General features: G+C 46.6%; 1 protein-coding gene across 1 annotated transcript in view; it reads right to left on the minus strand.

The window, feature by feature from the left end:
- The window catches only part of LOC119168399 (phospholipid-transporting ATPase ABCA3), a 55,810-nt gene that overhangs the window by 2,398 nt on the left and 29,610 nt on the right, over positions 1 to 23,802 (minus strand). The window contains exons 11-20 of the mRNA XM_037419804.2: positions 23,411 to 23,621; positions 20,040 to 20,292; positions 18,158 to 18,415; positions 16,683 to 16,833; positions 13,647 to 13,840; positions 11,322 to 11,737; positions 9,866 to 9,991; positions 7,268 to 7,438; positions 4,491 to 4,765; positions 3,169 to 3,303 (exon numbers count right to left, since the gene is read on the minus strand). Coding sequence (XP_037275701.2) covers positions 3,169 to 3,303; positions 4,491 to 4,765; positions 7,268 to 7,438; positions 9,866 to 9,991; positions 11,322 to 11,737; positions 13,647 to 13,840; positions 16,683 to 16,833; positions 18,158 to 18,415; positions 20,040 to 20,292; positions 23,411 to 23,621 — 2,190 coding nt within the window. The remainder of the gene's footprint in view (positions 1 to 3,168; positions 3,304 to 4,490; positions 4,766 to 7,267; positions 7,439 to 9,865; positions 9,992 to 11,321; positions 11,738 to 13,646; positions 13,841 to 16,682; positions 16,834 to 18,157; positions 18,416 to 20,039; positions 20,293 to 23,410; positions 23,622 to 23,802) is intronic.

Here is a 23,802-nt window from a genome sequence, read left to right on the forward strand (position 1 = left end):
ACTACTGCACTCGTACTTCTGATCTATACGATTTTCCTAATGAACGTGCGTCGAATCAGTGAGCTTACACTGTATATGTCATTGCTCGAAGAGCTGCACTGATGATGGATGAATATCCTCTGAGCGCATTTGCTATTAGCGCACAAACTAGTAATAAAACGTTTCACTGTCACAATTACGAGTGGTCCACCGGCGCTAACCGTTTGAAAGTGTTTCTTACCTAGAAATGATGCAGAATTTTCTTTCATAACACCACTAGAAAGAATAAAGGAGCCCATAATTTAGCTTAACTCGTGTCGATTAAAGAAGAAAGCCATGTAAATTATTCTAGAAATATACAACAGTTATGTATCGCTTACTGAGCACGATAAATCTTGTTGCTTAGGTGACGCAAGTTTGACCTTGCGTCACATAGACCCATTCCTGTCGCCGCGTTTTAGACCGGGCTCCACGGCGGCGGTCTATATATTGGCTAAGGTACACGGCTGCTGGCCCACACGTCGCGGGTTCGAATCCCGGCTGCGGCTGCTGCATTTTCGACGGAGGCGAAAATTCTGTAAGCACGTGTGCTCAGATTTCGGTGCACGTTAAAGAAGCCCAGGTGGTCGAAATTTCCGTAGCCCTCAACTACGGCGTATATAATAATCATGTGGTGGTTTTGGGACGTTAAACTTCACATATCAATTAAATCAAATCAATACGCCTCACCTGACCGATAGTTTATATCTACCCAGAAGCGGCGACAACGTACATTGGTAATTTTAACGCATGAGCGTTAACAAAAAGGCGACATTGGCAGCGTAGATCCCACGAAGGTAAGGAATAAATGTCAGGGTCCCGGCAGAAATGGAACCGAAGCATTTTGCGCGGCAATCAAGTATTCTATCACAGAGACATGCAATGTCTCGGAACTATTTTTCAAATAGACCCGAATGTTCATGAAACGTGAATCGTGGTTGTAGTGCTGGCTATACAATTTTAAACACGACGTATACGTAGTCCTACGATACAGCCGTCATGCCAGGTTAATGTCAATTGGTGGCTAAGCGCTATCCGCTGAGGTTGATTTTTGTTGCGGTGTCCAGGAATGCCGTACTCGCGAGCACCAGTGATTCATATCAGCTTACCGTATCTAGTATTCCTATTATGCATGTTGCTGTTGGCATCGTTACCGGAACTGTGAACAACTGGTTATGTAAAACATACACGGTTGTTTACCTGCGTCTGTGCGTGAATTTGTACGTGCGAGATGTACTTGTCTTGCAGTTTGTGCAGTAAGGCTCATAATGACCTTTCCAAGATATTTAACCTGCACATGAGCCTATCCTGTAAAAAATACGCTTCCGCAGCCACTACGTAAGTTTCTCGAAGATGTGGAAATAAAAGCAACTTAGTTTCAGCAGTGCACAAGAAGGGTGTTGTGATTGCATTTACTCGTCAGTTGACTTTCGCTACGTCGCATAATCTCATTCTCGACATACCAGCTTACCGTAGTTGAACCCACATATAGCGATATTGGTTTTAACAATATACCAGTTAAAACAATGAGAAGCTGCTGCGCTATCAGCGTTTGCATGCTTTTCTACGGTGTAGTAACCCGCTTAGCAATGTGCACAATGCTGCGTTGTTTGCTACAACAAAGAATTTGCTCTATTGTGTGTCCTTGATGAAGTACTAGGAAGTACGTACAGCGCGAACTCAAGACGGGGACGTATACTAAAAAGACAAAGAGAAGCGCTGTCTCTTCTTTAGTATCCCCGTCTAGAAATCGCGCTGCACATACTTCATTAGGCAAAACCAACTAGCCCAAAGTTTCACTCTACTAAGTTACATTTCTTGATGAAAGGTAATGGACGGAGAAAGTGAGAAGAAGAAAGAAGAAAACGAGAAATTCAAGCTGCTGAAATCCCCGCCAACAACCCCGCCGACCCCTAGCGCCCTTTCACATTCACGGTATACTGCACCGCATAGCGGTGTGGCTTTGATTTATGTGTGGGGTTTAACGTCCCGAAACCACCGTATTATTAAGAGACACGCCGTAGTGGAGGGCTTCGGAAACTACGACCACCTGGTGTTGTTTAAGGTGCACCCAAATCCGAGCACACGGGCCTACAGCATTTTCGCCTCCATCTAAAATGCAGGCGCCGCTGCGGGGATTCTATCCCGCGGCCTGTGGTTGAGCAACCGAGTATCTCAGCCACTTGACCACCACGGCGGGGCGGCGCGGTGTGCCTTGTGGCAAAGCTTTAAAATCCACTATGGCGGCGAGCGGCAGTGCCTTGTGTTAATGCACTTTCGGGCATGCCACTTGAGTTCATAGTTCAGACTTGGAAGACATTCAGCGTTAAACCTCCGACCGTGTGATACATTGGTTCTGTGGGGATTGCGGATGTCACGAGAAAGCGTCAGTATTTTCAAGCGCGTGCGAAAAATCGACAGCTTTATCATTTTTATCCCTGATGTCTGCTGACATCTCCAATAACTGGTAGTCTTGTCTTCTAACAGCAGTCTGCCGTCGTCCTATATTGTTTTTATTCGTGTAGAACCTGTGTCGCGACCGCAATTCGGGGATATTTGCAGGTAGCGCCATCTCTTGTTGGTAACAGCGGTGGTCTGCCATAACCAAGTGGGAAATAGCCGAAGATTGAATCATGTCTAAAGAAAAAAGCTAGTTACTACCCCTGGGTCTGCGCAGCAGGAACGCAGTAACATTCTGTTAAGCTTACAGTGCCACACGACCGACCGCATGGCTTCCTAGAGTGTTTAACATTTAGAATGTATTTGCGATGGGCGGTGTTTAATTTTGTCGAGATGCGGAACTTGTTGTTGTGCCATAGGGAAATTTCCCCAAATTGTTCCAGTAGCTCTCAACTGTATCCATCCTTCACTCGTTTTTCATAACCAGCTCATTTGAAAATATATGATTGTTTTTCGTATATTTCTTATTGAATTATGGCAAGACGCCGTCGCTGTCGTCGAGAAATGACACCACGCGCAGATGTTCGCCACATACTGGGATTGATAGCCCTTATCGGTTATAACGATGACATTCTTGTGGCACTGGATCATCATTAAAGTGGGTTCGACTATACTATTATCTACAACTGACGTGGACCATGCTGGTTATTTGCATCACTTGCACAAAAAGGAATGGCACTGGCATCATACCTTGCAGAACTCCAGAACGGCCAGGACGTCCTTTCCCAGCTTGCCGGTGAGTACTTCGTTACGTACGCGGCTCTCCTCGGCCTCCACGTCGTCGTCCCTCGCTTTGTGGTCGGGCACCACTCGCTCAGATTCCTTCTGCACCGACAGTGATAACACTTGAGAGAGGAGTTACTCTGGCGCAACCATGGAAAGGGAGGACGGATTTATCTGTCCCCGAAAGCACCCTAACAAAGCATGGACTATTTAGGCTTCGGTCCTCTGATGCACGAGACATTATTGGTCGTTGTAATAAGACGATGTCAGATGCAAGAGTCGATGACAGATCAAGTAAACGTGTATTCTCAATTCAGGCAGTCAAAGGCCTTCTGCGTGCTCGTCCTACTGATAGATCCCACTAAAATATGTTTAATGTGGGTTTAAAAAGTCTGATGCAATGATTCCATTGCGCGAAGAATTGAAGTCCGCGCGTTAAAGAATGTTACAGAGCACGAGAAGTGGTCAGGCTTGTTCGATGTATACATAGTCCCGGTGTATTATTGCGGCATTTTTCGAACGTCCTTGTCCCATTAGGAAATACCCACGGGTCAAGGAAAAAGGTGGGCACACTCGCGAAGTTTCGAACCTTTCGTCACTTGGAATTTGGCATGGTGGTAGCGCAACTGCACCGCATGCTCCGTGTCAATTTCTAAGCGGCAAAAGTCGCCGTGCTCGTTTTTTGCGTGCTTCTTTATGACTGGCCACGCAGGACCTCTGAACTTTGTTCAATGTTCGCAAAGCGGTAACTTGGAAGGTGAAAATTCCTAAACCACTAAATAAGCACACTAAATATAGTCAACATAACAACAAAATCTTATCTTTTACGACAAACGCTTAGACTGTGTGGCGCTGAGAGATGAGACTATCAGCGTGGCCGTGAAACAATGTAAGGGTGATGTGTCTACTAACTTCAATCTCGCTTCGATGTGGTAATACGACCGAAACATGGTCCCGTGGCGTCTGGCGTTGACTTAAGCACTCGTCGCTGTACAACAACAAAAAATTAATAATAATAATAATAATAATAATATGTAAGGCTTGACGACGAAAAACCAAGATATGATTATGAGAGACGTCGTAGTGGAAGACTCAGAAAATACGACCATATGGTGTTTTTAAAGTGCACTGAGAACTAGCAGTACAGGGAACTCTATAGCATATCGCCACGATCAAATTACGACATGCCACGGGAACGGTCTAACCCGTAGCCTTGGGGTCAACAGCCGTGACCCTTAACCAACGCGACGAGCAGTGCTCTGTACCCTGTGTTTCCGTCACCCACTCGCCTGTGGTCCGAACATTCCCCGTATCCGATCAATGCCGCCACTGTCGAGGTACAGCAGAAGCAAGGCGAACACTACGCCCTCGAAGACCATGAAAAACGCCTCGGAGACGTCCCCGATGCTCAGGGTGAAGTCAGGCAGCTGCGTGGCTCCCGATGCGAGGAACTGCGGACAGCAGTACTCGACAAAGTCCTCGTTGTTGTTGCGCTCCTCCTGCGCCGCCACGCTGAAGCCGCCCGCGGGCTCCACGCACACCCGCCGGTAGGAGTCAACGGTGGCTGTGAACGTTGAAGCGGAAACGCGCAGGTCCGCCACTATTATGTCATGTTAAACTAATAAATCAAACACCTTCTCTACAACAACTAGTGTACCTTGTCATCACAGGCCAATTACTATAATTAGGGCCAGAACGTGATTTTTTTTTTAGTTTGGAGCAGAAATTAAGCATCAGATCTGCCACTGTGGCGCTACGTACTCCTTAGTCTTACGTGATATTTTAGCCCCATTGGGTTTAGTAAACTGCCTTAAGCTTGCTAGTTGGACTGTTTGGGGTGCAAAGCAGGACGTAGTTGACTTTCCTCATTAGGAATTATGGAGACAGAGTGACATCGCCACCTCTACATTCTTCTGGTGCACTTTTTTATGAAGGTCGTCGTGACAAGAGTTGCGCGACACAGCAATTTTTATCTATCTATCTATCTATCTATCTATCTATCTATCTATCTATCTATCTATCTATCTATCTATCTATCTATCTATCTATCTATCTATCTATCTATCTATCTATCTATCTATCTATCTATCTATCTATCTATCTATCTATCTATCTATCTATCTATCTATCTATCTATCTATCTATCTATCTATCTATCTATCTATCTATCTATCTATCTATCTATCTATCTATCTATCTATCTATCTATCTATCTATCTATCTATCTATCTATCTATCTATCTATCTATCTATCTATCTATCTATCTATCTATCTATCTATCTATCTATCTATCTATCTATCTATCTATCTATCTATCTATCTATCTATCTATCTATCTATCTATCTATCTATCTATCTATCTATCTATCTATCTATCTATCTATCTATCTATCTATCTATCTATCTATCTATCTATCTATCTATCTATCTATCTATCTAGACGATTCCACCGGACTTGCGTCACGAAAATGCCGTGGCGCTGTCTTGGTAGGCAAAAGACGCTCTGCCTACCGCAGTTTCTGCTGGATTTTCAATGGTGCATGTGGTGTTCTCAGTAAAGCAACGAGAAAAAAAAACGGTACGCCGATGAACTGAGTCGTGGTTGGATGTGAGTCGCGTCTCACAACTTAGTTTTGTTTGTTGGCGCACATCCAGCCCTCAGCGTTTATGGCTTTCACAACGCTTATGGAGTCTCACAACATTGTTTTGTTGGCGCACATCGCAGCCCTCAGCGCTTGTGGCGGAAGTTACGTGTGGACGTTGCTACAATATCACCCATAATGTCGACATCTACCTATCTGTGTTGACAAACATGGAATGCCTTTATAGGGAGGGAGTGCAGGTGGTTTACGCTAAGCAGCGTTCGCACGCGGATTCTAAAAACGGGGACATGCATCACCTGATGCGGCGTGCTCCACCGAAATTGCACCACAGCAAAGAACGACGCAGGTAGGCCACAGGCAGCGAAACTCTATGACGCAGCTACGCCACGCGCACTCCATGCGTCAATCCAGTGGTGCCATTTTTCGGCAGATTCGGAGCACTTCGGCTAATACTTTCTTCTGCTTCATGCGGAGCAAGTCTCTTCCACGGGCAGACTAGAAGTGCTCCCGGTGCGCTCTATTGACAGATCTGGGGGAGCAGCTTCGTCGCGAGATCCACTCCACGGAGCAACTTTTTCTACTTCGTGCAATACGGCGGATTCGACCCCAAGTCGCAAGCTCCCCATGCCTTCAAACAGTTCCAACTTTGGGCATGCAAACGGACGCCGGTCGTGTCAGTTGCGCCTCGCGTCGGAGCTCACGTTTTGCTTGCGTAGCGTCGCTGTGCCCAGCGTGCCCACGCGTGTAACAAAAACGACGTGTGCATTGCGTTCAAAAAAGAAAAAATCAGGTCCTGCCATTCGCTTTAGAGGGAGCACGTGCATGCGTTCCATTGAGAGATTCCTTTCTGTTGCCCTCCGCCAGAGTGAAGTGCTCCGGCGCAGAATTCGTAGGCCTCTCCGAATTCGCCAATCGATGACACCATAGGTCCGTTCGATTCGCCTGCACCACGTGAACCAGTTCACGAGGTGCTGCACCTTGCCATTCGTTTCAGCGGTGCAGCATTGACGACCGCTGAACCCTGCCTTTCGTTTCGAAAGGTGCAGAAGAGGTGCAGCACCGGTTCACGATTTTCCTGCACCTCCTTCGCTGACAGTGCCGGCTTGGTGCAGGCGCGCGTACAGCTGAGCAGACGACGCAGCACTTAGACGTAGGTGGCTTAGGCGCCGTACCCGCTTCTACAAATGCGGTGTGTTTTGCCAAGATGTTCGCGCCTCATAAACTGTCCGCATGTGCGTTTCGCCATAGGTCAGTGTTTGCTGAACGGTGTAAATTAACCGAAAAGAAATAAGGCCAACACCTGGTCGGCACATCGTCATTTGTTTCGGGTGTCGTGCTGTGCCTACACCGCTGAACTCACGCTGCACAATTTCTGAACTTCACGTGCACAGCCGTGAACCGGTTCCGACCGGTGCAGGTGAATCGAACGGACCTCATATCTTAAGCAAAAGGCAGCACTCACCTCGACTACAGATATATGCGATTTGGCTCTTGGACACTGTCTTGCTGAAGGCCGACATTAAGGCGAAAGAGGGCATCAGGCGCAGAACGGGGAACAAGTTCAGCAGAACGAATCTGATGCCTGCCGCGGCCTCTAGCAGTCCGAAGGCGATTGTGCCGCTCTGCATGAAGGCTGCGAAAGAATGGTACCAGTTCTTCGCATCAAAGGATTGTGCTTTGAAATCACCACTGGGGCTAGTTGTGGGCAGAACAGCTAATGTAAATTGCATGCGTACGAGTAGATAACTTGTAATGTCCGTGTAAAAAAAAGGTCATTTTGTTTGTCCGGATGGCGAACTAGCTTAGTCACCAGCCGACAAGGCAGGAGAATTTTAGGTGCTACTGAATGATTTACCTGCTGTAAAGACGGATTAAGCGATAGGAATAATAAACGTGGCCTCACAAGAAAGAACTCTAAAAGAACTGGTTATTAGCTCGCAAGGATGAGCAGCATGGCACCACAATACAAGGGTATCGCGATAGTATATTAAAGATGCTTTTTGGTATCTGTATTTGTGGGTCAAAGTACAAAATGTATTTGTATCTAAGTAGTCGACTACTTTCAAGATGCATCTATTATATTGCGATACCGTGCAGGACGCGTATATCTCCTACATTTTTGGGCCCCGCAGCGGTGGTGAAGTGGCTAAGGTAGTCGGCTGCTGATCCGCAGGTCACGGCATCTAATCTTGGCTGCGGCGGCTGCATTTTCGATGGAGGCGGAAATGTTGTAGGCCCGTGAGCTCAGATTTGGGTGCACGTTAAAGAACCCCAGGTGGTCGGAATTTGCGGAGCCCCCCACTACGGCGTCTCTCATAATCATATAATGGTTTTGGGACGTTAAACTCCTCATATCAACCAATCCTAACATTTTTCGTGAAAAATGGGGCTGGCCTATTTACAAGGAAAAAAGAGGGGGGGTCTTGTGCTGCGCCAAGCAAAGACGCACCGCTGGTTCCCTACACAATGGGCAGCGGTGACGTGAACCTCTTATACGCTTATACGCACAAAGTGACCCGCGTGGCGAAGTGCCTGAAAGAGTCAACGCAGAATCGCGGAGGACGTAATGTCACGCTGTGCCGCCAAATGTCTCGTCTTCTCTGGGCAGGTGCTGAATCCTTATTATATTTTTTTGGACGGCAAGTCATTTCTCTTGTCTTGTGTTGAAGGCGAACCAGCATTCTCAAAATGGCAGCACATTTGAGAAGATGCTCCTGCTTAACTGCAACGACCATCTCCGCAGTACAGATCTTGTATACCTAAAATAAATGTATACTTTTATCTAGATTCACAGGTGTTCGTTAGTGTTCCGAGTGCTGTGCTTTGCTTGCAAATATCAATGCAGTGGAACAACAATCATAATATTATCTTCCGCCTAATTGTTGTCTTTTCGGGGCATCAGCAAATTAACGAATATTCTAGTATTTGTAATTTTGCATCTGTGTTCCTGTATCTGTTTCTCATCTTTTTCTCATTTTTTTTTGCTAAAGTACTTCCGAAGCATCTTGTTACATGAAAGAGAAATGTATCTCGGTATCTGCGTTTCAAGCTTCAAATGAGTGTATCCCGATATCTGTATTCTCGAACGCTTTTAAGAGTATTTATGCCCAGCCCTGTTAGCTCGTCGTTCGCTCTTCTCTGCACCGACACTTCATAATAGGCACAAACAAACACCTGCCCCATTTCTTCGTAAACCACAACGCACAATTCACTACAGAACAAACTAAGATTTATGCGCTACAGTGACCGTAAAGTACGGTCGAGCATTTTCCGAGACAAAAAAAAGCGCGCCAGCGATCTATCCTGGTGACCGGCACGTCAGTGATCGGTAGCACTCATTTCCTTTGAGTAACTGAGCTATCAGCTCTATTGTGTGTCTATCGTTGCATTACAATATAATTAGCCCCCTAGTAGTTCGACGTAGTCGACGTACTTGCGAATGCCGCGTAAAGTACTCAACGGCTGGATTTACCCTGACGTCAGCCCGAAATGCGGCGCTTCACTCACACAATGCGGCATAGCCAGCTGCTTGATGCCTGTTTTGAATTACAGCTCCAAAAACGCTCGATGTTGTGATCACTTCGCATCAATTGAAAGGGAAAGTTCCATATGTTTACAGGTCTTATTGGTTCTGAATCAGTAAGCTATTCCACGTTACCGGTGAAACTACGTCTCCTAACGTGTACGTCGCTATCAGCGGCGTCCATCACTTCTGAAAAGGAACTGCCCCCCCCCCCCCCCCCCTACTCTCCCTCTCTGAAAAAAAAATTCTGCCTACGCTGCTCTTCGCTATATAGACTATTTTACAGGGGTCTCAGTGCCACCATAATAGGCTGTTAGCGTTTGTGTTTTCCATCTTAAACAATGAAACGAACAGTGTTACGGTAGATCCGTACTCATGAGAACAGTCGGGTTTCATTCATACAATGTTTCATGGGCTTATTATTTCACGTCACCATAAGCAATAACAAAAAGAAATCGGCTTAAAAGCCCAAGATGGCGACGCCCATATGTCTTAGACAAAATAGCCTCTATACGCCTGCCCTCTCGGCGAGCTCACCTCCGAAGAAACTGGTGAGCAGGACAAGAGCATAGCCGGTGGTCTCAGTGCCCGCAGCCAGGGTCAGCAGGTAAGACATCGGCAGAGCACAGATGCCGTAGCACATGAAAATAAACACAATAGGGCCTGCAAAGAAGTAGAACCGTGCGATCTCAATCACTACAAGGAATCTGGCTCAATGGGAAGTGCCAAACTTGTTCATGTTCTGGTAAGATGAAAGTGTTATCTAAAGCCCACTTGTTAAGTGTGGTGTTGGGCCCACAAGCTTAGCTATTGGGGTCACGGCCATTCTTCGAATTGTGACAGACGAATTACCTGATACATAACGTCCTCATATTTATGTTAGAAGTATGACATGTTCATGGAGCTTTCCATTTGTTGGCATAATGATCTTGGAATTCTCTTTTATTTCTACATACTAAATGTAGAAATTTAAGCCAACAAAAGCCAATCGATGTGAAGAGTTCTGAAGTCGGCTTTGGCTACGGCCTTCAGTACGGAGCTTATAGCGTTCACTAGGACTGCAGGGTACAAAAACAAAAGAAAAACAACCATAAACAATACAGAGGGATGCGTAAACTAACAAATAAATTATTTTGATCATGAACAGCCGTATGTACGAGAAAAAGGAGAGGGGAATGGAATCAAGTGAGGGGAATTCATAAGTAGTTGTTAGTTTGCGCATCCCTCTGTCATGTCAAGTTTTTTTTTTCTTGTCTTCCTGCACATTTCAAGCATGCATACGTAATAATTATAAGTGTTTCTTTTCTTAATTATGGTATTTTCAAACTTAGTCGTTGATTTTAAGGGTGTTTTGAGCACTCATTTCTAGTCTCGTTTCAGGCCTGTTTTCGCCATTTAATTTTGAACGTGATCCCGCCAATATAAGGTCTACGGCAAGCCTTAAGTGCGACGCTGTTAAAGAGACACTAAAGAGCAGAACATTTTTTTTTTGCGTATTAGTAAAGTACAAGTTCACATTCACGAAAACACCCCTCTTACCGCGACACAACGCTTTGTGAGGGAGCAAACATGCGAAAAGGAAATCCGGGTGGCGACGCCACCTTGAGATTCCTGCACCAAACACTGTGGTGTAAGAAAATTTGAAGGTTCCTACTGAGCCGTATGTAGCTTACGATCGGTAAAAATGAAATACATTTTCATCTGTGGGCGCCTCAGCCCCAAAATAAGAAGTTTCAGAAAATTTTATTGAGGCTATGCCACAAGAATACATCTGGAAGTTTTGACGTCGCAAGCGAGGATTCTGGCGCACAGTTTAAAAACAAAATTTCAGCCTTAATTTTCTCCGCCAATGATGAGCTTATGATAGTGAAACATGTGGCATTAGGGTTTTCAGAGTGCAGTTTGTGAATCTAAACCAAGTCATCGTTTCACTTTGTTTAAGGCCTCGATTGATTCGCCTGATATAAATTTTGATTTAACCGGAGTTACTGACTCGTCATTTCGATGAAGAAGTTGCCAAAGTAGTAGAACATGGCGATGAAGAAGCTGCAGCAGGACAGCAGGTAGACGAAGATGTCGAACAAGAAGTTGGCCAGCCAATAGACGCGGAGGGAGAGGCCCGTGAGCAGCTGTAACTGGCGACAGCCGCTCTTACGGTCAACGACGGGGAACAGCCCGCACGCGGCGGTCATCATGGCCACCGACATTGCGCCGAGTGTGAAGCGCTCCAGCTGCCGCTGAATCACTTCGGGCGAATCCGGGTCGTAGGCTATAGCCTCTTCCAGTTGCTTTTGGGGCCTCACTCGCAGCTTTATGGAGGCCGTGTCGTCACCGACAGTCCAGCGCAGGAGCGACGTGTGCACCAGGTTCAAAGCGATGACGGCGCTGTGGTACAGCTCACCGCTGTACCTGTAAACGAGTTTACAGTAGACTGTACATCAACGTATACCCTCGTGCTGGCTTACACGACCCTTATTAGAAAACTTACACCGCACATTTGAAAAAAAAAATAACCGTTGGGGAGTCTCTCTATCGCACAATAGTAATTCTCAAATTCCTCGCTTGTGTTTCCTTCCGCGTGAGTCAGCGTTCAATACACTGCTGCTGAAATGCGATATCACTGTGAAAGCGCTATCCACTGTTCGCTTAGAGGTATCGGGTGCACTGCATTAAGCCGCAAAAGGAGAGAAAGACAAATCAATAAAAAATCCGTGAAAGCGTCATTATTGCGTAACAGGAAGCGGCCGCAAACACTGCTTCTAAAGTGTAGGATAAAAAGAGCTAAGGACAATGAAAGGGGCTGTTGTGGCTCTTCTAAGTAAACATAATTTTTATATTAAGCGAGAAGTGTATGCACGTATAACCATTGCTCCAAAATATGTGCCCAAGTGCTCTTCAATGCTCTTCAATGACAAACATCAGCTACACCACTTTGACGAAGCATACCACCGTGAACACAAACTGCACGCCAATACGCGAAAAAAAGAGGCATTTCAGGCTTCTTTTAGATGCGAAGCAGCTCTTTGACTGGTTTGTGTAACGCTGTCCCTCCGTACGAGTCATGCCACGCTCCGCTCGCAGTGCGCGCTGACGTCACTCTTTCCCTCGGCTGCAGCGCGCTCGCTCAGCTACCGCGACCACCGCTCGCTGCACCACCCCTCCTCGGTTGACAGCAATAAACCAGTCACGCGCCTAACGTACGCGTTTAAGAATATCTGTATGTATCACCTAACTCGCTTCACCCTCTGCATCACTCGCAACACTCCAGCGCACAACGAGTGGTAACACTCTATTGGCTCGTTTCTCTGCGATGGAGAGGACGCCGGAAGAGGACGCTCCTTCGCCGGCTGACACTTCCACCATTCCAAATACGCCTAACCTGACCGTCGTGAGCATTGCGAGGGTTAGCGAAGCCGAGCGCGTTCGGGAATGGCGACGTCGTTTACTGGAATAAACGCCACACAGAGTTTTACTTCACACTGTTCTTCCAGTCCTCACGTCGACGCCTCTTTCAACTAGGTCGATGCCGTGCGCACCACTGCGGCATCGCATTCCATCAGGGTTCACTTCGGGAAGATGGTCCAAGGTTTTTTTTTGCAATAGAACAATAGTACTTGGGAAATAAAAACAGCGCAAAAATATAGACAAGCAAGCTGTTTTTACCTCCCATGTATGAACCACCAACTAGCCAAACTTTCGCCATTAGAACAATAGTATTCCTCCGTCTTGCACGCTTTAGAAAATTATCGCCATAGTACCAAACGGCGAGTGGTTATTAGTGTGACAAAGCCCTCCAGATAGGAAGATATAGCGAGCTCACCGTTTTCGGTCAAGGAGACGCAAATGAAGCAAGGCGGCGTAACAGATTGGAAGAAAGACGCCTCAAGAACTTCCGTTTATTTTTCAGTGTGGTTGAAGAAGGAAAATTTATGGCCGCTGTAATTTAACAGCCAACAAACGGAGCGAATGCTGATTGTTATAGTATTTTGTTATTTCCGAAGTGGGAAGATGCGTTTTACCAGGCATCGGTGTACCGCAGCTGCTATTTCGGTGTTGTACTCTCCAAGTGAACGGTAATACACAAAACCAACATCACAAATATTTCAGTAAAAGACATTATAAGACAACTGGTTCCTGTAAATCTCACCGCTACGAACAATGACCATCTACTTCACGGCATTTCATCTGCTCACCGCTACGGGCCTACTCTGTTTGTTCCTGAGTTCAACGTTGTGAACCATAACGTGAAAACGCCACATAATCCACAGAGCCTGCCTCACACGACCATTCCACAGTCAAGGCACTGCTTCATACGTACCAGGCGATGGCGAGCCGGCCTTCGTAATCTTTGGAGACCCCCAGCTGGACGATTCCCTCGCTTGGATCTCGCTGCTTTGTGCCCTTTTTGCCGACGAGGAAGAAGCTTCCGCCCACAGCACACCGCGCGTACTCCTGCATGCTGCGAGCGCCCACTTCCAGGAGATAATCCGTGACGTCTCGCACACGAGTAATCTGGAAGATTGCATTGCGACCGAGTACATATGCTGAACCTAAGCAATGATAAAAAGGCAGACAGTTTTTTTTTTGTGGGGTTTAACGTCCCAAAACCACCATATGAATATGAGAAACGCCGTAGTGGAGGGCTCCGGAAATTTCGACCACCTGGGGTTCTTCAACGTGCACCCGAATCTGAGCACACGGGCCTACAACATTTCCGCCTCCATCGGAAATGCAACCGCAGCAGCCGGGATTCGATCCCGCGACCTGCGGGTCAGCAGCCGAGTACCTTAGCCACTAGACCACCAAGGCGGAGCCCTCACGTCGACGCCTGTTTTTTTTTCGTTCATATTATTCTGAAACTTGGTCGTTCAGCATGTAGTTTTTTTAGGGGCGTAGCTCTTTATAGCGGCCCCCGTTCGTCCCTCGTAGTCGGAGTAGTAGTGTGTAACCAGTCTTACATTTTGACCTTCTAGGTAGTGTCGGTGCCAGATTTCTTCTGTGTGTTGTTGAACAATAACAAATTCGCAGCGTGCGCGTTAACTAAAAGCCGAATTCTCCTGTGTCTCATTTTCCCTTAGCAGCCATTTGCATGTACATTTAGCACTATCTGACAAGAAAGGGTTCTTACGTTATAGTCGCTGAACGTAACCTCCTTGGTTTTAGAAAAGTTTAGCGAGCGTTGGGCCACAGTGCCATGTATACAGTGAACTAGTATATACCATGAACTCGAGCTGGTTAAAGGTGGGAAGTAGACACGAAGCGCAAGCCGTAAGAAAGTGTGCGTGTGCCTCCTCTCGTTCAGTCCTTGGAATGTCCGCTGGATGGCGGGGCTTCTATATGAGTAATATATGATGAAAAGAGGCGAGATGGTGGTGCTTGGAGTGTTGAATAGGTGGACGAACGGACACACAGACAGATGCATGGACGGGCGCACAGATGGCTGCACGGACGTATGGACGCATGGACGGACGCAGGAGCGGATGCATGGATGAACGCAGGGACGGACGCACCCTGCGGACACACGAACAGACGCACGCACGGACGGGCTGATGGACGCACGGGCGGCCACGCATACGCACGCGTGGACGGACGGATGCTTCGCCCAACTCTCCATCATTCGCTCCATGGATATGCTGCCATTTTTTTCATAGAGTTCCTGTTATTTGAGCCGCTGGAAACCGTGCTCGCCGCCGCCAAATTACAGGATAAAACTTCGTGAACTTTCGGGCGCTCAACGAATTTAAACTATAATGCCACGTTCTTAGTATTTCGGGTTTGCCTCAAATGTTATGTAGGTGACGCCGAGCTGAACGATGTCCACACAGACAGAAGCGAAGCCCATATAAGAAGCGTTTACTGTGTGAGCTAGTGTCCTAAAGTAATTGGAGCGAAAACTAAGGGATGGTGAATAAACGCGCAGTCGAGTGATATAGCGTCAGACTGGCGAAGAACGCAAGCGGTGCTTCTTTATTGATACTGTGAACTCGGCGATTAGTTCCCTCAATAAGTCGCACCAAGAATGTGTTCATAGGTAATTCCGGACGCCACAGTAATAATATGCGCCGGCGCACATTCGAGACACGTGCTGGCGTTTGTAATATTGGCGTGAAGTCAATTAAAACAAGGCTCTGGCCATGAATAAAGGAAATAAAAGCCATACGTTTCGGCCATCGTACGGGAGTCTAGTTTACAAGTGAACATCGATTCGTGAGCAGTCTGAGTATGTATGTGATCAAATGTGACATAAGCACCGTGTGTAGGCGTGTGGAAAGTTTCCGTAATTTCAATTGAGTGGTGTGCACCGTGATCTATAGAGTGTGACAGATTCGAAACGAAGCCGAAATGACCAGTTATTTTCTCTTTGTTTTCTCTGTCTGCACGTCCACCAATATTGTTATGGGTAGGTTGCTTAATTACTCGGAGTACTGGGTAAACAAGACGGCACCAGTCCAACAACAACCAGCGACCGTCGTCGTCTGTCTCTTTGATGCAGCAAAGCTGCGGCGGCTGTTCTGTATGGGTATCATTGAGATCTAACAGAAAATCACGCCAAGGATAGTATAAGGGTGGTTCTGCGAGGTAATTGTAACGTAAACATGAGGAAAGAAAAAAAATAGAAGAAAAGATCCCTTGGATTGGGCAAGTTATCTTTTGTAATTTCCACTTACACATGTGAGCGAGGTAGAATATAGAACTCCTTCTGCACAAGACACTGACATTTTACGCGCTTCTCTTTGTCGCACACACGTGGCTTGCTCACGCTCGCGTTCACCCTAGTGCTCAAGCTCGGCAGCTTCTAATTACCCTAAGATTGCGGCCGATATTGTCTCGAAAAGGTAAGACAAAAATTTATTCCTTTCTTGCGTCATATATGATCTGTACACTGCGGTCATCTTCCTTGACTTTCTACAACCTACTACCTGCAACAGAGAAGAACAGATGACTCAGATTACTCGTCAAATGCGCCGATTGGTCGGCGGCATCCGCGTCTACACTAGAGAAGCGAAAGACGTTCTCTGATTACGTCGCATATTAACTCCCTACATCATGAGCCTTCAACACCTCGCAGGCAGTGTAACTGTTTGACGTGATTACGACGCCACGTATAGTTGCGTAACATGCCGATGTCACCGTGACATCGTCGTGCGATCATGGGTGGCGCGAATCAGAGGCGTGCCTAAACTATTCGTGATCTGCATAACACTTCCAAAGCCTCCGATTCTGGTTGTGGTACCACCACCCGTGGCGGCCATATCACCCACTCATTCCAATCGTCACCCGTGTCATTAGCTTTCGCACGGAGCTATACAAGTACTATTCACTCAATGTTCACAATTAGAGGCAAGGCACTTACGGGGATCTGTTTCTGATCGAGGTGCCGGCGGTAGTACTGAGACACCAGCAGGGACTCGTCATCGGCCGAGATAACGGCGGAGACGCTGAAGTTGTACATCACTCTCAGGTCGTAAGGGTACACATCCTTCACGTCTTCCGCTACCTTGACCCTGCGGAATAGTAGAATGGTGGCGAAAAAGAATGTGTCACAGCAAGAGTTGAGAGTTATTGCTAAGGCAGTGCAAAAGACAAAGAAGACCACAGCGCGTTGTGTACTGCTTCCCCTAGTGATTCCGTCCCTTGCGCAGCCTTTAGAATGAGACGCAATTTCTTAGCACAGTTGGGTGTACTTGACTGCATCCAGTTGTTTTACAAATAGCCCATTCATCAATCGCTGTAGAAAAGTGTCCTTTTGTGTGTGCGATCCTACAATTGATGCAACTAATTGAGGCATCAAAATAAAAAAAACAATTCCTGAAGACTGCAAACACCCAAATTACTTCATGTTACGGTTATAGTTCAAGTGTACGTTTACATACACGAGGAGGTTTATGATCGCCTCATGGTGGCATCGTAAGGGGAACCGCAGTAATATTTTCTTTAGCTCACGAAGCTCAGGACAGCCGTTATCAATAAGTTCTCTCGAGTGATAACGTTCTCCTTAGCCGATCACTGAAACCGCTTCGCCACCATGGCGTACTGTTACACACGCTTAAGAAACATGTCTATAAGCACGCCACATTGCCACGACGCTCCATACATGCTTTCGAAACTGTTCCAAATCTTGGGCACCGTTTCGGACCAAAATCTACAATTACAAAATTAACGTCTCAGACTTTTTTCCAATTCTTTAGAAATAACGTGGTTCAGCCGATGCTGTATTCCGTGTAGAGAAAGATGGCTCCAACGAAGAAGACGCATGTTCAATAAGCTGATGATGCTTATTTAAAGCTGAAAAAGATGAAGTCCAGTAGATGCATGCAAAAGGGTCATCTACATCGAGCTTAGGTATATACACTCAGAAACCCTCGCTGTCGTAGCGTGTACTTCCTTACCCAACCATGTCGCTGAGCTGGTTATCTCGTGGTTCAACGTGATGAGGCTTTTAACTCTGTAGCTTAGTTATCGTTGCCTGTTGCACTACGAAGGCTTTCTTTCACGATGTTGCTACCGCTGTATTGCAATTGCGCACTGTTCACTCAATAGAGGCCTGGGGGACTTTAGTCTTGTCTCTAACTGTAGTGCATTAACTCGAATAAAGTTAACGAAAAATGATAATCCTTTGTGTCCACGGGATCCAAGAGCATAGCCTTCGAATTACGAGTACTCATTACTACCCTAAAATTAAAGAAACATTACGTTCCGTAAGTTGCACCGTCCGCCACAGGTGACGCTAGCGACCGAGAACATATTAAAATGAAGGAGGGAAAGGGTGTGGCAGCTGTTTTTCTTCTAATGCGGCAGACATCTTTCTAGAGGAGGCGTTGCACTTACTTTCTGCTTTCCCGGATTCCCTGCAGGGCGAGCAGCACTGCTGGCGCGATGATTCCCAGAAACGGCAGCAGCCACTGATGGCGGACGAACTGCCAGCGTTTGCGGAGCAGCGCTCGCAGCGCCTGCAGCGACGATTTCCTCCACGCGCAGCCCGCACACTTCTCCTTCAGCGCTTTGATGTCCACGGGCTGCTGCGTTTGCTTCTGGCCTCCGGACGAGAGCATCTCTTCCTGGTCCTCGATCAGTTCGTCCGCAATTCTGCGATGGCAGTGGGAATGCGTGAATGTTTTTCACGCGTACGTCGGCAGCAATGCAAAGACAATAGACGCGAGAGTAATGGGGATACGGCCTATAATGGTTTCACCATGACGTCTCAGTGTTTCGCGCAACTCAGAGTCGTCCGCCACTGTGAGTAACAAAATTTTCATCTAAACTTACACTGTTGAACAGCTGTCCAAACATCAAGGTTATCAATTCAGCGTATATAGCATTATCGTAATTGTTGTGTTTTACGTTAGATACACCCAATATTATTACGAGGAATGCCGTAGGGAAGGGCTCCGGAAATTTAATTGGTATAGCGTCTTAAAAAACTCAAAAAGTTGCAAATAAAAAGATAATGCAAGTTTTCGGGTCCGAGTGAAGATCAAACCTAGGGCGTCCGCGTGGCAAGCAGGTCCTCCACCAAAAAGCCGCAATAAGTGTTGAAAGTGCTTCGAGGACAAAAGAAACACTGTAGAATGGTATGGTTGTGGTAGGAATTTTATATTCATGATATATCGCATAAAAGATGCATAATCGCCCGAGGCATCAAAAGATGCGAATTACGGAACAAGTCGGCGTTTTCAAGGCACAACCATTACAAAGTGCTCAGACATCTTTTGTCATCGTCAGCATCAGAAGCATCATCAAAATGAACATTTCCGTATATGTTCGCATGCATTCGGTCTTTTGATGATTCGCAAAAGGAATAGGTATACGGTGTAGTGGGTGCTTAACTTGTGGTAGATATTCACGGATATTTTGAAACGGCCAATGATACGCGCAGTGTCGCTGGTTTTCTTACGGCATGGTTCAAGCAGACACCGAGACCCGAAGCAAGCTATAGCATGACAGAAGGCGATGTACCCGATTAGGCTTTCGCGACCTAGTCTTGCATACGAAACTCAAGCGTCCTCCCACTTTTGACCCTCCAGTAATTTTTAGCGCGCACCTCTATCAAGGTTTTCGGGACTCAAGCGGGACCATCAAAATGTGGTTGGCGCAAGCTTCGGGCCAGCAGTCAACTACTATAACCACAAGACTACCTTGGTGGTTGTGTACAAGTTGAGATATTTGCACCCGTAGTATAAACTCTAGAATCAGCAGAAGTCGCGTGGCAGCCACCAAGCTGGGATTGTACTGATCTTAGTTATTTGCTGAAATAAATTTTGCAATGCAAGTCTTGAAGAGATAGAATTCAAGCAGCACTTTTTCTCTGTTTGCGCGCCAAATCATAGCACGGAAAGGTAACTATGCGAAGTGTACTGCGCTGAAGACAACCTAATATACGAGCTGATGTGACGTACTGATTGGCAACATTCCCATCGTAAATCCCACACTCAATCTCTGAATAAGAATAACTATATAACCTTTTTTTCAATATTCAACAAAATATTACTAGAAATAACATTCTGCTACCGTTTACAGTATTAAAGGAAACAAATAGACACCAACACTGTCATACCATGTATGTGAACATAGCGGTGAATTGCCACGCTATAGCTACTCCAGCAGTATGGCGGCATTTTCGGTTGCTACGCTTTGTTTCTTCCTCTATTAGGGCTGGCTGTTTAAGTTGCGATCGTCGCATCATATACGAGGACATGGCATGAGCACGAACCTGAGGTACACATCTTCCATGGTGGTGACGGAGACGGTCAGCATCGCTATGCCGAGCTTGCGGCGAAAGCGTTCGAGAACTTTGAACATGTCCACGAAGCCCTCCGATGAGGTCACTCCGAGGGACAGTCGCAGTATTTCGGCGCTTTCGGACACTAGCTGGACGGTGGGCACGTACGTCTTCACTACCAGTATGACGCCTCCCACGTCGCATCGCCGTGGCCGCTTGACAATGTCCAGGTGGTAGCCCGTGCCTGCTCGTACGTAAAATTCATCGCAATTAGTAACTGTTGGGTTTTGACGTCCCAAAAAACAGCCTTATTATTACTGGGAACACAACTGTGAAGAGCAGCAAAAATCTCGACCATCTGCTTTTTTCTAACTCGCACCTTAATCTACGGCTTCCAGCGCTTTGCCTCTGCATCATAATTGCAATTAATCTTACATGCACTGCACAGAATACTGTATCCCATGCAACGCAAGGAAAAAAAATGAGTGTGCCATGTATAAGACCACATAAGACAAATAGGGAAGCCAAGAAAAGATAATTAAGGGTGTCGTCAATCCTTCTGTTCGATGTCTGGTAGCGGCGCCTTCACGTTGGCTTTTGCGTGGCTTGGCCTAGTATTGAGGTAACTGCGTCTTTCGTCACGCTGTGGAAGCGAATTTCAGGGGCCACACAGACAGAAGCGAGTGGTCTAGGTCTGGCCAGGGAAGAACTATAAAGATTCCATTTGCTCGTAAGAAAGGCACCTGCTGTTTCAAATAACTGATTCGATGAGTTCTCACGCATTGTTCTATTCATTGTCCTTTAAGTACACCTATGCATCAATATCCTACGTAACACCATAGACAGAAAAATCGATTTGGTACCAATTGAAACTCTGACGCTACATTTCTCAATATGCGAGAAATTGGGAGTAAGAGCTGTGACCAGCGGACCTCAAAAGGCCAATTAGTGTGCTATCAGCGTCATATGAAACCCAAACAACGGCTAGCCGTCGTCATTGTAGAGTGCGCATCGTCCACTCATCAACATGGACAGGCACGTATGTATGCGCAGAGCTGCCAAACAGGATGCGTGCACCTGTCTATCGTGGTAACTAGACGGCGCGCACTATACCATCGCTGCTCGGGTTTCATTTGACGCCGATAGTACTGAATGGTGGAGCTTAAGCATTATAATTATTACAACATAGTTACACATGGGCTAGCTTGTCAGGCAGTTGGGGTTCCTCTTATAGGCCAGTCATGTCGAGAAAATACAACACAAATAATTTGAGCGCAATAAGGAGCGAGTCGTTGTGAAATAAAGAGCGAAGAAGTGCAAAAGATTGAAAAAGGGTGAGGAATGCAAGCGTCTATAGTCTTCCTTCTTCGTGTCCCGCTTTTTCGGAGTTGAGGGTTCCGGAAATTTCGACCACGTGGGGTTCGCTAACGTGTGCCCAAACCTGAGCACATGGGCCTACAACATTTTCGCCTGCATCGGAAACGCAGCCACCGCAGCTGGGATTTGATACTCTTTCTCTCTTATTTGTTCCATAGTAAGTTCTCAAAAAAAATAACTTGTAAGACAGTTCACTGGGCGAGCTGACTTGCTCAACAACACGTTCTACTCGAAACAAGTTTGCCTGCGGCAAAAAAAAAAGCGGATATACAGTCCTTTTTTTTAATATCAAGGTGTCAATTCATCCGTAAGGATTTTCGTGGAGCACGACGAAATGACAACACTGTGTTCATCTATCATGCTATGCTAGGTAGAGTGATGTACGATGCACAATTTTTTACAAAAAGCTTGGGTGGTCACAAAAGCAGTACAGTTTAACAAAAATTTGGGGGACACTTGAGTTTCGTCTTTAAGAGGGAAACGCGATAGCAAAATACAGCCCCTAGTGCACGCTTCAATCGCTAAGTGCATACTTATTCATATGTTTTGTTACACACAGACGCACGCACACAAATACGCACACAGTAGATTAGACCAGTGCGTGCTATTATCGCCGAATGGGGCTCATTTTCGTCGTGACACCTGTTGAGCAAAATGCGTTAAAGGCGCCCTGAAACACTTTTTCAAATAACCATGGATTGAATTCACGAGAAGAGCTTTTTGCCTCATGAATTCAACGCCGCAAAAATATTAAGAGTCTGTTCAGTGCGAGTGGAATTACAAAGGTCTGTCGCATGCTTAAATTGCATTATCTCTTCTCTCATCCCGACGAAAGCGCAGGAAGCTAAGCAGGGAGGGGTGGCAGGGCAAAGAAACTACCGCGCCCCATGACCTTTAGCTCTTTTAAAGACGATAGTCTTTCTTGGGGACCCTCGACGAAAAAATTTTGGTCTGTTTGTCTGTCTGTACATTTGTCTTTTTGTCTGCCCTTACCGATGCCTCAAACGGCACCAAACGGCCAACCCCATTCGCAGGTCAAGATTGAGCATTCATGCTTTTGCGCTTGTCAATTAAATAGCAATGATTGCTCATATCTCAGGCACCATAACAACACGTCGATGTTTTGTATGTGTGCCTTTATACTAGAGAAGGCACACAAAGTATTTCTAATGACCGTAGTGTTTATTACGCTGCGCTGACAGCGAAACGCAATGCTCAAAAAGGTGCGTCGAACGCTTTGCTAAGACGACATGGTGGTGGCACCTGCCCGTCGCTTTGCATTCTACAACTTATCACCTCCGAAACAAGCGAGCATCTTTTTCCGCGCGCGCGCACGCCTTCCTTCATATTCGAACTGCCAGATGGCGCTAGTGTCTAACGTGCCTCGATGCGCTCGTTCACTTCCGCTACACACTCGAGGCACTAACGCAGGGCCTCCAGAATACTATTTTACCAATTTTCTAGCGCAGAACACCAAATAAACGTTTTGTTCACTCTCTTCAGGCGCAAGACTATCGTCTTTCGACGACGTTTGCAGTGTAGCATGCAGATTCGGGGCCAATTTTATTTTTCTTCGAATGCGCGGCTTTTGCAGTGTGATCGCGCGCACACGCGTGGACAAGTAGCAGCCTCCCTCGGCAACTTGAGTTTTCGATCACAGACACACAGACGATTTTTCACTCACAACCAACGGGGTTGATGCCGGCGGCGGGTTTTCCGCGACACGAGCTCTTTAACGCTATCGCGTAAAAAGGCTCGTCCTACACAGCACGGCATTACGAACCACGTCGACTCGCATAAAGTCGTTGCTATTAAGGTCTGAACTCAGTTTGCTTTTATTTGCATATCGCGAGCCACCGCAAAAGGCATTAAAGTTGACCCAGCGCAATAATCAAAGCACAACCTAAATGAAGAAATCGAAAGTCCTAATAAGCGAACAGACATTGAATTAAGGTCGAAGAATAAATATTTCCCTTCCGGCGTACCGAATCGATGCTTGAGGAACTGCGACGATCCACAGCATCGTATCGTTCCCTCCGCAAGGATGGCGATTCGGTCGCCGACGACGTCGGCCTCTTCCATGTCGTGCGTGGTCAGGAGCATGGTGCACGTGCGTCTCATCTTCTGCAGCAAGTCCCAAACCTCGTTGCGACTCTGGGGGTCAAGTCCTGCTGTTGGCTCGTCGAGAATGAGCACCTAATGGGTGAACAATACAGAAACGTGGATCAGTCTTGAAATGCTTCGAGGGTCGAGCTAATGGTAAGGGTGACCTAAATCGTGAATGTTCGTGAACGCGATGGCTGGTTAGTGCGTTGTTAATTGAAGAAAAACCGCCATTTTTCACTGCTCGTGAAGGCCGCTAGAAGCAGCAATGACA

The sequence above is a fragment of the Rhipicephalus microplus genome, chromosome 6 (genome assembly GCF_043290135.1).
Source record: "Rhipicephalus microplus isolate Deutch F79 chromosome 6, USDA_Rmic, whole genome shotgun sequence".
Lineage (NCBI taxonomy): Eukaryota > Metazoa > Arthropoda > Arachnida > Ixodida > Ixodidae > Rhipicephalus > Rhipicephalus microplus.